The 16,112-nt window shown below is 45.1% G+C and overlaps 1 protein-coding gene across 7 annotated transcripts in view; it reads right to left on the minus strand.

The window, feature by feature from the left end:
- The window catches only part of Dmtn (transmembrane and coiled-coil domain 2 protein Dmtn), a 94,582-nt gene that overhangs the window by 62,849 nt on the left and 15,621 nt on the right, over nt 1–16,112 (minus strand). For all 7 annotated transcript variants that reach the window (XM_075690554.1, XM_075690553.1, XM_075690555.1 and 4 more), the window contains exon 2: nt 15,496–15,678. In XM_075690554.1, the coding sequence (XP_075546669.1) occupies nt 15,496–15,660 (165 nt within the window). In that variant the 5' untranslated portion in view covers nt 15,661–15,678. The remainder of the gene's footprint in view (nt 1–15,495; nt 15,679–16,112) is intronic.

The raw sequence follows: 16,112 nt of genomic DNA on the forward strand, positions 1-16,112 counted from the left end.
TTTCACTAGATAGAAGTACAACAGCAGTGCTATTGCTTTTAACTTACAAAAATAACCATGTATTGCAAATTGAGTTCAAGGTAGCTGCACAAGTGCTTCCACTTATCCCAACCACAGTCTTCCAACTCTTCTGTTCGCATTACATTTACCCCATCAACATTACATTTCCTTTGTCTGCAACGGTAGATTAACAAGTATATTTTGTAAATGGGCATGGCCGCAGCGCACACAACCTACAGAGAGCTGCAGTGCACTGCCAAGCTCTTGTTGATCTTTGACACAATGTGCTCCCAAGATCTTTGTGCAGAGAGAGAGAGAGAGAAACAGGGTAGGAAAAGCAGGGAGGTTAGCCTGACAAGATTCTGGTTTGCTACCATGCACTGGGGGAATGGCAAGGGGAAATGAAGGACAGAAAGAACAGCAGAGAGAAAAAGCAAAGGGGGCAAGAAAAAAAGAATAAAGGAGGTTGGGAACGTCCGTGAGAACTATACTCTCTAATAGGCAACTTGAACACAAAGATTCGTGCAGAGCAACATCAAACTAGCTAGCCACAAAACTAAGCTGCTCGTCACAGCTGCAGGCACTCTCTGAACCGCCCTACAGTCTCAATTTTAACCCTCTGACTGCCACTCCCTAGGCAACTAGGGCAGCCCCACTCTCACACAGCCTCGGCCACCACAAAGTATACTGGTTTTGTGGTTTCGGCACACTTCCTGCCTCTCCAGAACGAACTTGTGCAAAAGAAGAAAAAAAAAGCGTAGTAGTTGTGGTATCTATGGAGAGGACATCTAACACACAAATACAGCAGAACCTCATTCATATGTTTTTCAAAAAAAAAAAATGCAAATAAACATACTAACCGGGAAAACATACGATGCAAAGTAAATAAAGAACTTTGAGAGACTCAACTATTGTAGACACCGACGCACGTCGAGCTGGTGGTGCCCCAGGGGCCCGAGACATATCTTGTTGTTTTCTTATTGTGTGGTGTTTTAAAAGGGCGACGGGAAACCGGCACTAATTTGAGCTGAGGGACGACGCCGGATGCCACTGAAGTAAAACGTGATGCCCCCATCGTGCTGCCTGCAGCAGGGTATGCAAGCACGTTCGGATTATCGCTGACTAAAAGCATGCAGTATGCTACCAATGGCACCACGCACTATGCGCTGTAAAACAGACAGGTCAGTGTGCTTATCACAAATAAGTGTGGCGGCGACAGCTGTGAATGTGGCGTGCGATGACCCGGGCGGAGATTTGCTGTACCGGAATAAGAAACTGCGCGCTGACGTTTTCACGTGAGGTGGGCAGGTGAGTATTACGCTGAAGCTGCCACAACTGGCAGCTTTATACTGTTTTCAATCACGCGTACCTTACGCCTTTGCTTGTCTTTACATGGGATCTAGCAGCTGGAAACCGTATCATACTGTTACGAGGAGAAAATATATGTGTTTACAGCTACAAGGTTGCAGCTCAATAGTCAGGGTAATGCCATCTACCAATCATCGAGACACTTCAACCTTCTCCTTATCACCCAACGTCCTTTTGTCCACAGCGGCACAAACTCGTACGCGACATAAACCCCGGCAGCAGAAGCATAATCTTAATGCTTCCTAGGGTGTCCATTCAGTGTGCGAATTATAGGGCTTTAGTCACGAAACATGTTTGATATCAGTTCTTGATGGGGTAGAAGACGTCGAAGTCACAGGTGATATCTCATATGTGAGGCTGGTGACTTGGCAAAGAATTCAGTATGGTCCGACATTTTTCGCAAAGGCCAACGCGACGGGAGGACGGGAAACCGGCACTAATTTGAGCTGAGGGACGACGCCGGATGCCACTGAAGTAAAACGTGATGCCCCCATCGTGCTGCCTGCAGCAGGGTATGCAAGCACGTTCGGATTATCGCTGACTAAAAGCATGCAGTATGCTACCAATGGCACCACGCACTATGCGCTGTAAAACAGACAGGTCAGTGTGCTTATCACAAATAAGTGTGGCGGCGACAGCCACACTTATTTATTCACGATCCATCAACGTTTGTTGATGGATCGTGAATATGGGTCACGACGTTGCTTGTTGGTGATGCGCGAGAAGTCGGAGATGGACAAAACGCAGGTATCTGTATCGGTTTCGGTGCCATCAGGAGTATCGACAGGATAGTGGGAGAGGTAGCCGGCGTCTTTGTGTAGCCGCCCAGATTTGTAGGACAAGGAAAAGGTGTACTTTTGCAGGCGCAAAGCCAAGTGGCCAAGATGGCCTGTCAGGTCTCTGAGTGAGGATAGCCAACATAAGGCATGATGATCTGTCACAACGGTGAAATGCCGACCGAACCGGTAAGGGCGGAACTTAGCAATGGACCAAACAAGGGCCAAGCATTCATGTTCTGTTATGGAGTAGTTGCGCTCTGGTGGTGAAAGAAGACGGTTAGCATATGCGATCACGTGATTGCTGTCCCGCTGTCGTTGGGACAAGATAGCGTCAATGCCATGGCTGCTGGCATCAGTGCAAACTTCTGTGTAGGCATGCGGATCAAAATGACCCAACACAGGTGGATTGATAAGGCGACTTGATAAGCGTTGAAAATGCTGCAGCCTGGTCGAGTCCCCAACGTAAAGTGGTGTCCTTTTTTAGGAGGTCTGTGAGAGGACAAGCGATTTCGGCAAAGTTCTGGATAAATTGCCAAAAATAGGGACACAGCCCCAGGAAACTTCGGACATAGGTAGAAGAACGTGGAAGTGGAAACTCATCAACAGCACGAACTTTATCAGGATCAGGCTGGACGCCAGCAGCATCAACCAAATGACCAAGTACTCGTATTTGGCGGTGGCCGAAATGGCATTTTGCGGAATTTAGTTGTAGGCCAGCTCGTCGAAAAACAACAAGAATAGCTGAGAGTAAGTGGAGGTGGCTCTCAAACGTTGGTGAAAAAACAATGACATCAAGATTGCAGAGGCTTGTGGTCTATTTGAATCCATGCAGAAGAGTCACTCATGCGCTCGAAGGTAGCAGGGGCATTGCACAGTCCGAAAGGCATCACTTTAAATTGGTAGAGACCATCTGGGATGACAAAGGCAGTCTTTTTGTGATCTCGTTTATCCACTGATTTGCCAGTAGCCAGAACGCTAGTCAATCGATGAAAAATAGCTGGCACTGTGTAAGCAGTCCAGCGCATCATCAATACGCGGAAGCGGATACACGTCCTCTTTGGTAATCTTATTGAGGGGATGGTAATCGATAAAAAATCTCCAGGTATTGTCCTTGTTTTTAACCAAAACGACAGGTGACGCCCACGGACTGCAGGAAGGCTAGATAATATCTTTGGAGAGCATTCTGTCCCCCTCCGTTTGGATCACCTGGCGTTCAGCCGCAGACACACAGTAGGGCCGCCGGTGTATAGGAGGAGCGTCACCAGTGTGGATTGGATGGGTGACGACACGGGTTCAACCTAGTGGGTGATTGCCAAAACCAAAGATGTATTCATAGGACATCAGAACGCGGCGAAAGGTGTCGGCATAAGCAGGTCATAAATCAGTAACGATCATAGGTGTAAACTTCTCGTTGCATGAAGCAGGCAAGGCAGAAGCTGCAGTAGTGTCGAATCGTGGTTCAGGCGTAAGAGCAACTACTCCACAGTCTTCCAAAGGGGACAGCACAGCGAGAGATACACCCTCAGGAAGTACTTGCAGACACGAACCAAAGTTCAGAAGAGGAAGCCACGCTTGGTTGTTTACAAGAGTTACAATTGAGCTTGGTAGTGCTATTTGACAGGCCAGGAGGATGTCGCAAAGTGGGGACACAATGTAAGGATCATCTCGAAGTGGTGGAGAAGGTGACATGAGGATGTAAGTCGCAGCATCAGGTTGCAGTCGAACAAATTCAGTAGAACAAAGTCAGGACTTGGGGTCGTTGGTTGGGTCAGCAAAGTAATGGGGCAGTTCAAGGCAAAGGGTGCCAGTTGCACAGTCAATAAGTGCTGAATGGGCAGTCAGAAAGTCGATTCCAAGAATTACTTCTGGGGGGCACTCGGCCAGTACAGTGAACAGGACTCACACTGGACAGCTGGCAATGGTAACACGGGCATGTTCCCATCACGACTGTTGTACTGTCATTAGCTACTCGGATGGCAGGCGACTCGGCAGCTGTCAGGACTTTACAAAGACGGCTACGAAGATCTGATCACATAATCGACACCTGAGCGCCAGTATCGATGAGGGCCTGAATGGGTACATCATCAAAAAAACTTCAACAAGGTTCGGTCGAGCAGCAGGGGTCAGCAGAGGTTTTGTAGTCCCGAGTCGTCAATGCAGCCTCACCTCCGGGAGCTGCATTGCTTAGTTTCCCGAGAAGCGACCAGTGTAGGACAGGGACGAGGGACATCGAGGTGTAGGAGAACAGGACTGATGGCGTTGTGGCGAGGGCGGGTGGCTAGTGGTGTTTCCCCGAGAGGGAAGGCCGGCATGGTATGGTTCAGAAAGAGGTGACAGAGCCCGAGGGTCTCGGTCGATGCGGCAATCAGCATATGGTTGAGGCGTACCAGCGGCTACTAGTGCAGTGGCAGAAGATGTGACCTATCTGGGAGCAAGCAAAGCAAAGTGGCTTGTCATCCGGTGTTTGCCACTCAGACGGGTTCCGATATTGATACGGGAACGATTGTCGAGCTGCAGCAGAGGCAATGACAGGAGCGGTAGGGGCGGGACGTGGGTGGACGGCTGACTGGATGTCCATGTTTGCAATTTCTTGGTGGACAACAGCTTGAATGAGCGAGATGGCCATATTGTCATGCGTATGGGGGCAGTGACAACTTGGAGCCATAGCCTCAAGTTCCCGACGGATGATCTGTGTCAAGCTTGGTGTTGTAGGCGGATGTGAAGCTGGAGGGCTGTTATATGATGCTGCAGGATCATTGCAGAAGGAAGTGGAAGTCGTATTCGGAAGTCGGTGGAAGCCTTGTACAATGTGTTTGCTCTTCGCTTGCTCAAAATTTCGGCATTCCTTAATGATGGACTCAACCGTTGAGCAGTTCCTGCAAAGCAGGAGGTTGAATGCACTGTCCGCAATGCTCTTCAAGATGTGTCCAACCTTATCGGCCTACAGCATGTCCGTGTCTGCTTTACAGCAGAGAGCCAGGATGTCTTGAATATACGCAACGTACGATTCGGTTGATGCCTGGGCACGAGACGCTAGCTCTTGCTTGGCTTCCATTTGACGTCACACAGGTCTTCCAAAAAGATTGCATAGCTTTTCCTTGCAGGAGTCCCAGCTTCTAATGTTGGCTTCATGTGTCTCGAACCATACTTTCGCGGTTCCTCCCAAGTAAAAGATCACGTTGGCCAGCAAAAGTGTGGCTTCTACTCGTTCGGCTTACCGACACGTTCATACGATGTCAGCCAGTCTTCGACGTCGACCTTGCCAGTGCCGATGAAGATTCCCGGGTGACGTAGCTGGGTTAGCACTACTTCCGCTGGTGTCTGAGCGGCGGAGGCAGCATCGGTAGCCATAACAGCAGAACTGATGTGATGGCCGCTGCGAAGATCCAGGGCCGGCTTGTGGTGAGAGTACCCCGCACGTCCACCAAAATGTTATACGAGGAGAAAATATATGTATTTACAATATATACAGTTACAAGGTTGTAGCTGAGTGGTCAGGGTTAACACTACCGATCGGCGAGACACTTCAACCTTCTCTTCACCTCCCAATGTCCTTTTTGTCCACAGCAACACAAAACTTGTATGTGACAATACGATAGCTGTTCGGTGACATACTGAATGTTGTTGCTAAAAAAATGGTGTTTTGCGAGAACTTATTAACCGGTAAAAAATTAGCGTAGCTCTATTGGGTCATTTTTTTTGTGTTCTCAATTGCGAACGTTGGCGCCGGGAAAACGTACTTAACGGGAACTTATCAACGAGGTTCTACTGTACCTTGCAAGTCAAATTACTGACTGCAGGTGCAGCAAATTACTCAGTGCTCTGTCGCTCTTTCACGGCAGCACAGCCATGACGAACTAACGTGGCAGGTCTGTCTACACTTTGACAAGCGAAGATATTTATGAATACTGGATGCATTATGAATTGAAAGAAACCAACGAGAGAGAACCAGTTTGCGCGTTCAGTGGTAAATAGGTTCAGATCTGAATGCCTTCCATGTAATAGATATTCATATTTTGCGACATAAAAGTATGAAAGAGTATGAGATATAAAAGTGTTTGACCTTATTGCTTTGCCTACAGTACAGCAAGAGTTGTGAGATTTTCAAGTTAAAACTTGAGAAAGTGTTGTTCTTGTGTAATTAATGGAATGTTGAAAATCTGCCAGAGATTGCATCATTAAGAGCATTGGCTTCTGCAAGTTGGTGCGATCGAGATAAGCTTCTTACTGTTCCTGACATGATTTCGTTTAGAATTTGCAGCTTCTGCTGCGACAATAAAAGTACACACCAAAGTCATATTGACACAAAAGAATGAAAGCTGGTTCATATAGCCTGCATTTATCAAATAAATTCAGAAATACAATTAGTTATGTGCTTAGACTGCTACATGACTACTATGTGTTCATTGAATCATACAGTTTTACAAACACTACTGCTGCTTGTTATCTACAATGTGGGGATTGAGACGCACCCTGTCACCTTTGAACAGGCGTTTGCCTATTCTGCCATCCTTGCACCTCTCCCTTTTTGCTTGCAAGTGTTTCCAGGGGTGGGCTTTTCCATAGACCGGTTTTTGGTGGTGGCATTTCACACTGTTGGCCGCATTGGTGCAACCGGTGGGGCCGGGAGTGCGAGTGCAGGAGATGCCTCTTCAGGATAGCACAGGCTATGTACACATTTTTCCACTTGTCCACCGACCCCTTTGCTTGGGCATCACTCAGACTTTAGCTTGTCTACGATGCCTTGCACCAATGGCGATCATGTACCTTGTGTTCATCCTTTTTGAGCGCTAAGCCCAAGAGTGGTGCCTAGTTCCCGTGCATGGTTGTACTATGCCATGTTGCACTTATTGAATGCTCAAGCTGACGGATATGGTCCCAGCTCTTGTGAGAGCTGGGACAATTTTCATTGGTCATTTCCATTGGTCATTGCAAGGGTGCACAACATAGCTGTGGGGACACTTTTCCCTTGGTGGCATGTCGTGGGGAGCTATCCTCCCATGGAGTATGTTAGTGGTGTTAGTGTTAGTGGTGTTAGTGGTACCCTTTTTGCATTTTCATCCTTAGCCTGTTTGCTTCCCATGCCACACTGGAAGTGGGTGCTTGTGCAGTAAAACACAAAAGCCATCAAACAGCAAGCAGTCTGTTTCCACTTGAAGCATTGTAATTGTGTTGGTACATCTGCCACAAGCATATCTGATGCTGTGTTGCTTTAAAGAGACCCAGCAACAATAGTTTTTGGATATCGTAAGCTTGCACAGTAACTAGGCAATGGTGCCATGAACATCTGAGCCAACAATTATTCCTGTTCATGCAACTCGGAGACCACAATTTCACTCAAGAGGTTGTCTGCTTTTTTCCTTCATATTTTCGAAACCCCAGCAATATTTTTTTCTTCTTGCTCTTCTGCCAGAGCAAACATGGTGGCTACAGGACAGATGTCTTAAATGTCCCAATTAAAGGTCAACTGCAAAGTAATTTCTCCTTGGCTAAATCGGTAATAAATTAATAGTATATACCACTGAAGCAATCTTGGCAAAGCTACAGGGCTGGTAAATGTCTAACTTTCTTATACGCAGCCTTTAAATAGTACCAAAGTAGAATCGTGCCCTTGATGGATAGCAGATATGACGCAAGTCCCAGCAGTTGCCTCCGAGATATTCCTCTGCACTACGGGCAGCTGAGGGCAGCCCAAGCTTGGAGGTCATGTTGAGAAGCTGCTCATCCTCAGTTACACATCACTGCTGGTGAGTAATAACGACATTTTTTTTTTTCAGTTTCAGTATTAAAAAAGCCTACCTTTGGAAGCCTTTCACCACTCTCACTTGTATTTCAAATAAAACATTCAGCAAAGAGGCTGCTCTATATCTCCAACATCTGAAATTAGACTTTTTTACACAGCAAAATTTCATTGAAGTTGGCCTATAAGTAGTGCCTTCGGTAAAAGCTGAGAAATCTTCTCACAGCCAAGGTGGTGGGGTCATATGGTGGCAAGGAACAGCATCTATATTATGGCCTATATTGTGACCTATATTGTGGCCTATATATTATGAAAGTGACACAAGAGATGAGCGCAATGATTGCCGGGGCACTGTGGGCGTTGTTCCGTGTGAGCACAGCATGCAGCTTTGGACGCAGTAAGAATTACAAGGAAGGAACGAAGGAAGGAACGAAGGGAAGACTGAATGCATGGCAGGGACAGCCTTTCACTGCTGATAACTCCATCAATACGAGGTGTGCAAAACGATTAACGAGAAGATTACCTTTAAACTAGATGCATGCTGCACGTTTCATCAGCAGTGTTGCAAGATATCTTTAATGGGCCCAAATCTTAATGGGCCCTTTTTGTAGTTTTTCTTGAAGCGCAAAGAACACGAGGACGCAGAAGAGAAAAAAGAAAACAGACACGCACAGTGACCTCGTGTTTTTTTGTGCTACAAGAAAAACTTCAAAATGTTACATAACAAGCTCAAATATCTACATTGATGAATTAATGGGCCCATGTAGCTGCGCCTAGAGTAGGGCTCATTGCCTTTCAGTGCATCTGGCAGAGGGTGCAGTGCTATTATAACATGCAAGCCTGTCATCACAGTACAGGTTGCTCCGCCCCTTTTCAACATGAGAAAAAAAAAAAAAAAAACCGGTACATCTCTGGTAGCACGGTTCATTGTAGGTTCTGGTCTTCCTAACAACCTACAACGTTTATCTATCCATGAGAGCCCCTATAAATTCATATTTAGAAGGTCTGTTTAGTTTAAGAAACCTGGTCATTCAGATTGCAGAAAAGCACATCAAAACTGTGCAAGGTCACTGCAAATCACACTGCACAAATTCTGATGAATCGGGCAGCACTGTTTTGTCTTTATTTATTTATTTATTTATTTATTTATTTATTTATTTATTTATTTTTCAGGCTAGGCACTAGCAGTTAGAGAAAGGAGGGCAGGGGTGACAGCTGTTTCGTAGCATTTAAATTGAAAGTTTATAAAACTTGCCATAGCATTTCTCAGCTTGGTTTGGGTGGTCATAACACCAGGCGAAATGCTCTAAATCAGCGCCAAGTTTTTAGAAGGACAATAAAACGAAACACCAAGTCCCTTTGCACTGGCGAAGTGTTCTTTCCAAGATTTCATTTTTTCCACTTGTTTAATGCAAAATTCCCATTACTAGGGAAGAAAACGCACGAAAAGGCAACCTTATCTTTTTTTTTTAATTTCTCGCTCAAATTGCAACGTCCATAAATTTGTGTATTTGTGAAGTATTTTCTCGTATTAGGCCTTTTTAGTTCACAAGAGGTTCTCCAAACTTTCTTGGCTGCATTGCTTGGTTTCATGTTTACATTGCAATCCCATGTATGCTTCCTTTTCAATAAATAATTAACTAATTAGGAGCAGATTACTGTCAAAATTCACATCACAATGAGCTGGTGTAGGGACTTTAGGGTGCCGTTGCTGCCAAGTCTTTTGCTTTCGCATCTTTTATGGCTTACCAAGCCTGCTCCTCAAGGTAACTGTGGCCACCTTGATATTGGTAAAGCGCAATTTACTGATCTGGCTTAACCTTATTAATTATTCATTTTTTTCAAAGGCCCCTCGCCCTGACTTGGCATTGCAAGCAGACTTGTGAAGTGCGTAGATCGTGCAGTGGCAATCCTGTCTGCAGGGTATCAAACGGCTGCACCACTGCACGGCACGGGACAAGTTGAAATTTGAAACAGAAGCCCACGTGCCCTTTCTCTCAAGGAAACCCTGCACCCAGTCAGAAAGTCATGATCACACCCACAAATGTTTCCACTTAAGACACACTATCGGCAGCATCACTGATTGTGGCACATGACCTCAGTAAATCATCCAGCACACAATGGGCAATACCTGCCACTGAGATTGTACCGTGCAGCAGGAAGAGGAAGAACAAAAAAAAAAAAAGGGAAGTGGAGTTTGGGACATAAATATGATGTGGCCCTCCAGCTACGGTAAGGGAGACGCCAGGGGAAAGAAAGGCGCTTGTGGACGCCGGTCGAGGAAGAGGGGGAGAGTGTCTAAACTGGCAGTGAAGCTGGCCTCCTGGCAGCATGGCAACGTGACATTTCGATTTCTCCCATTTCCTCTAATACTGAACATATTTGAAAAATTACTGCCGTAAGACATGCGTAGATGGTGCTTTACAACTTCCTGCGTATAACCAAAATTCACGATTGTGCCTGGTGAGGGGCCGCTTACCTGCGGCCTACTGCCGAAGGGCCTACAACATATTTAGTATTTCACACGGAAAGGTTTGAAGGTTCTTAATAGAGAGTTTTAGAATAGGGGCCCCAAACGTTTTGGGGCCCCAAAGAAATAGCATCGAAGCCACTGCGCATGCGTGAGACGCAAACTGCGTTTGGGTTTTGCGTTGGGAACGCTATTTCACCGATTTAGCAGGAGCCCAAATAGCAGCCCCAAAAGCTTTGCGTCAGCAAACATTGCGGCACCCATCGAAGCGGCGGCTCTAACCTAGCACTAAACTGGGTTCGATTCGTGGTAACGCGTGAAGTTCGCAAGCTAGGAGAAGTGACAGCGGTTATCACTTTATCTCAACTAGCATGTGTTATGATGACTGATTCATTAGACGCTGCTGATTCCGAATTTGATTGTGGATTTTATGGCTTGTAGGCCTAACACGGCTAAGCTTGGCTGGTGAAGGCACGTAAAGTTGGTTTGCTCAAAACTAAGTGCAACTAGTTTGCTGCTTACAGAATAACCTCTAAATTGTAATTGAACATGAATACACGCAAGTGAAAATGGCTATTCCTATCATAAAATGGTACATTTTATTTAATTATTTCTAATAGCTTTTCTCTCTGACCCCATAGTGGCGCTGCCAGTGCAAGACGCTATCCGCCAACGTAAAACCCTATTCTAAAACTGTGCACTCCTGTGTGCCCCAACACTAACACCCGCAGAGCTCTTTGGGGCCCCAAACTATTGGGGCGCCCATTCTAAAACTCTCTAATGGTAAAAACAAGTTACACATTTAAGAAGGCGCAGACATTAGCCTGCATAAAAAAGTCTGCAGGAACAATCTAATGCTATAACCATTGGCAGAGATGGCTTTGACAGCTACGAAACTATGCTGAATGCACAGCGCTATTCTCAACACTCCTTGTTTTTCCTTTCCTCCCCATCTTACAACAAAGTTCAAGAAGTAAAAGTTAACTGCAAGTTGAGAAAATAAAACAAATGCACTAAGCTCAAAACGGGCATTCCTATAAAGCCACAATATTGGAAACACCCTCTTTCATGCACTAATTGTGTTTGTACTGGAGCTGTGCAGAGAAAATGCGTGAAACGAAAGCTATAAACGGACAGAAATTGTGTGCTCGTTCTAGAAGCAAATAAACAAAGGCGAAACGAAAGAAAGTGGCATGCCTCAAGTGCCTGCTGCTGCTACGTGTTCATAAGTACTGAAAGAAAAAAGAAAAAAGAAAAGAAACATTGCTCACTACCCATTCACACGCACAGCCTACCATCTGTCCAATGCCAAGAACGACTCGGCCGGCTTCAGCTTGCCCTCAAAGCTCTCGACGGAGGTGGCGAGAGCAGCCCACTCGCTAGAAGAGAGACAAGGTGCGCCAGACAACAGTTTGCGGTGACGCATACTGGCACCAAAAATGAAAGCGCTGGACGTTACCACCTTCTTGAGACATGGACGGAATGAAATAATGAAACAACCCGAGTGCTTAGCTAACAACAAGACTTGGCTGAGTGACAACATGGCGCCAAGCCCATGCTTCTTTAATTCATTTAACGTTCGCACTTATCGTGCTAAACCAAACTGATCTAAAACATGCACATTACAGAACGTAAGTTGATTAATCTAGAACTTGCACTTATCGTGCTAAATTAGATTAATACAAATGTTGCCCTTACTGCGCTATACTAAAACAGCCTAGACTTCCCCCTAATGCATCAAACTGAATCCTGCACTTATTTATTGAAGGACGAAATGAACTCATCCGTTAGTTAAGCACTTACACTGTCTCACTCTCTCACTCTGTCCTTGTCTTTGTCTGCGCTGCTCCCCCACTTCTGCAACAGCACTACATGACGGCTAGTCTAACGTTACACCCTATGGCGTCCCTTCTACAAGACGCCTGGACATTGTGTTTAACAGGTGGCTGCAATAACATTGACAATTAAAAGGCGACTAGTATGTATTCTGCATTGACACATTACAAGAACCCTGCAAAGAGCATGTTCTAGCCTGCCAAGCATGTATAAAAACAACAAAAAGAAACACGAAAAAACTTTAAAGTCTAAATAGTCAATAAGTTATGACACTGGGAAGATCTGAAGCATTATTAATGAGTATCAACATTACATTTCCTGCTCTTTATCATTTTGCTTTAAATGAAAGTCCTCGACATCGAACCGTATAAAAAATGCAGTCAAGCCTCAGAGTGCCTTAAATAACTAAATGTAATAGCTTTGCTACAACCAGCTGTAGTTTTGTTTCCTAAGAGGTGCATGCGTTGTGACGTGACGACACAATTGATGGCCTTGCGTGAGCCGAACGTCGGGGCGTTTTTGGCACTCGTTTCCACTCGCTCATTCATCTGGTATGCTGCAACATCAGCAAGTGCAACGAGTACCAGAATACCAGAATACCAGACAACCTAGTGAGCACCAAAACGTCGCAATGTCCTGCTCTCACATAACCCCGTTTCATGTCATGACGTCCCGACGCATATGCAGACCTGCCGACCTTAGAATGAAAGAAACACTACAGTGGAAGCCAAAAAAATACCGAAAATTATTTGATTACTGATTATGTTTACTGTTTATTACACACTCGCAGACTGTTTTGTAGCAGTGCTTTGAACCGGCACGATACTCTACATAGCCTCAGCAATAATGAGCTGTAACAATAATCTCTGTCACCCACAAGCAGAAAGGTATAGTACTAAGTTTATTACTGCAATATTCACATAATGGCTGTGGAAGATTTGGTTGTTGTTATACATTGGTTTTATCAGTTGACGTCGCTGCTGCATTGGTCAGCGTGTATAATCACGTGATTGGATGACAAAAATTACTCAGCGACTGTATTTGTCATCGTTCTGAAGTTTTGCCCTAAATTATATGTCAATGAAAAATCATAACTAAAGATTAGATATTATAATCATAAATCAGTTCTAATAACTGGGCATTTTAGGATAAAATCGTAAAAGTAGGCAGTTATGCATACACTTACCGAGAAGCTAAACTGAAACTGCTTGTAGTAAAACTAGTATAGTAAATTATTTAGGGTGCTCCCAGGCTTGCCAGTATTTTTTCTAGAGCTTTGAGGTGGAGGACTTTCATTTAAAGCACCCACAAAAAAGGAAATTGAAGATGTCATGTCAGTAACACTGCATAAGCATTCTGCAGGGATCGTGTTTTGCGCTAAAAAATTGGCCATAAAAGGAATCCATGTCAAGAATCTCTAGAGAATGAGAATAGTTGATAAATATTGCAATAACGGAGATATGGTAAACTTTAATACAACTGAAGAGCTCACACTATCCTTTATTCATGTACCACAGACTCCTTGGACTAAAGGTTAAACCCAGCCATCAACGTAAACCTCTGTGCACTACTTAAATAATAAATGAAGTTCTTAGGCAAAACATGTTGCATGAGAGAAACTATTTCCTCTAATTTTCTTTTTCTTAGCTAGCACATTTCTAGATCTTTCTTAATTAAAAAAAAAAATTCATCATAGTTTTTACTTGTTGCTGCGCAAGCCAGTTCTCACTCTAGGATCAGCTCATTACTCTCTATATTTACCACTAAGAACATGAAAGGAGGCACACCGGAGTGGTATCTAGCAGCACCCATGACTTGTGCCTTCTTTATGATACAGCCAGTTTCCATAGTTATATTGCCACCACTATAAATAGCTTTTACCAGCAGCAAATATAACTATTTTAATGCTGACCTGGTGCCTGCTTCTTGGTATTTCTCACTAAGGCTTTCATAAGGCTCAACAAACAGCATTTTGTTATGAAAGTCAACGGCTTCCTCAGCAGCACACTCCTTTCATTTATGCTCTATGTCATACATAAATCAACATGTGAAGTACTTCTCTGCCTAGGACTGAATAAGTAATTTCTTCTTTCAAGCATAATAAAGCACCACTCATGCGAAGTAAATGAAAGAAACTGAGGATTCACCATGTTTGTTAAAGGGGCTCTGAACCACATTTTATCGAAGTCGAGAAATGCATTTGAAGTTAAGTTAGACTATTCCAGAAATACTTCACTGCAAAAAGTTCTTCAATGCATTCAGCAGAAGCGGAGTTATTGGCAATGACACAACCCTACGTGGTTCTACCCATCCTCCTTCTTCAATGACTAGCACTGCGAAGGCTACGGCGGAGCGGGACATGCCCACAATGCTCCTCCTGTTGAACGTCACCTTGGTGTGCAATTCAAATTTGATTTTGGATGTTTACATAGATGCCACTACTTCCGATTTCGGCACCTACAAAGCGGTGGTTCAGGACCCCTCTAAATGAGAGAATGGAACATTGGCCGCAGAACTTCACAGCAAGCATATAAAGAGGCTCTGAGAAGTGCGTCAACGCCAATGTAAGTTTTGCTGGGGTTTCACACTAACAAGCAAAAAGGCCAAGCACACAAACAAGCACAATTTATAATGTGGTTCTTTTGCTGGCATTGTTGCTGGGAAAAAATCTTGCCACACATGCATGTATTTGACTTGTCCAAGTCATGAGCACAAATCTGCCTGCAAAGGATAGCTGGGTTACATCCCAAATAAACTGCCGGACGATGAGAGGTGCTTTAGTGGAAGGCCTTGGATTAAATTCGGTCAACTCTTTTTGATACACCCTGAGATCGAGATGTGAATGCGCAGGCATTTCGTGTATTTTTGCTCCCATTAGAATGCAGATGCTGCAGCCCGAATTTGAAACTGCAAACATTGTGCTCAGTTGCACAGAACTGCAACCACTCAGCTGCTTCGGTGGGTCCCTGCCCAAGAGTACGAGCCTCAGAAAACAAGCAGATAAACATTTTTCATCATTTTAAACCTAACTTTCCTGTGAGGCAGTCAGTCAAACTAAAGGCAGTGGCATTACTTTTGCAAACAGCACGTACAAGCCCCGTTTGCTTGTATTATGGAAGGGAAAATGTAGACATGGCTCTCGTGATGAAAGCATGCACAAAAGACAAGCCCCACCGTGCAGCTAGCTCTTCCTATTCACTTGAATTATGACCAATGACGCCATTAGTTGGGCAAACGTGCAATGCAGAAAAGTGCATGTGCGAACTGCCAAATGTTATACTGGGCGCAGGCCCACTACGCACCAGCGTTGTGTTGTCGGCTACCATGTCGTCGTCAAGGGAGCCCGCAGAGGAGCCCCGTGCACGCATCGGTGGCGGGCCGTGCTGCAGGGGCGACAAGGGCCCGGGGCTGTCGGCAGGTGGCACCAGCACCCGGTGGCCCGGCTGCGGGCTCTTCTTGCGTTTCATGCCGGGTGGCTCAGGGGCCTGTAAAAAGAAGTTTAAACGTTTAAAAGGGGGGGGGGGGGGCACAATATAAAATGCCAATCCCGTGACCCTTCGCAGCGTCTCAGAGGCTCGTTCTAGCTTTGTTTCAAGCAGATTGGATCACTGTTCACGATCATATCAGGGGCAATTGGAAATTGCTAGGAGACTTTTGTCCTGCAGTAGACTTCAAATAGGATGACTATGATGAAACAAAGGCCACTCCACAGCAAAGGATTCTCCCGGCACTTTAATCAGGCTCTGTTATGTGCCAACCTCACCCACTCCCACCAACATACCAGTATGAGCAAGCTGGTGCTCTGCAATTTGTGACGCACAGTAGCACATAATCAACTGCATGCCAAGTGCAAACTTTCAATTAATACTTCTATTAGGTGGAAGGAGTGTTAATAGGCACCACATATTCTGAAAGCAGC

The sequence above is a fragment of the Dermacentor variabilis genome, chromosome 4, assembly GCF_050947875.1.
Source record: "Dermacentor variabilis isolate Ectoservices chromosome 4, ASM5094787v1, whole genome shotgun sequence".
Taxonomy (NCBI): Eukaryota; Metazoa; Arthropoda; class Arachnida; order Ixodida; family Ixodidae; genus Dermacentor; species Dermacentor variabilis.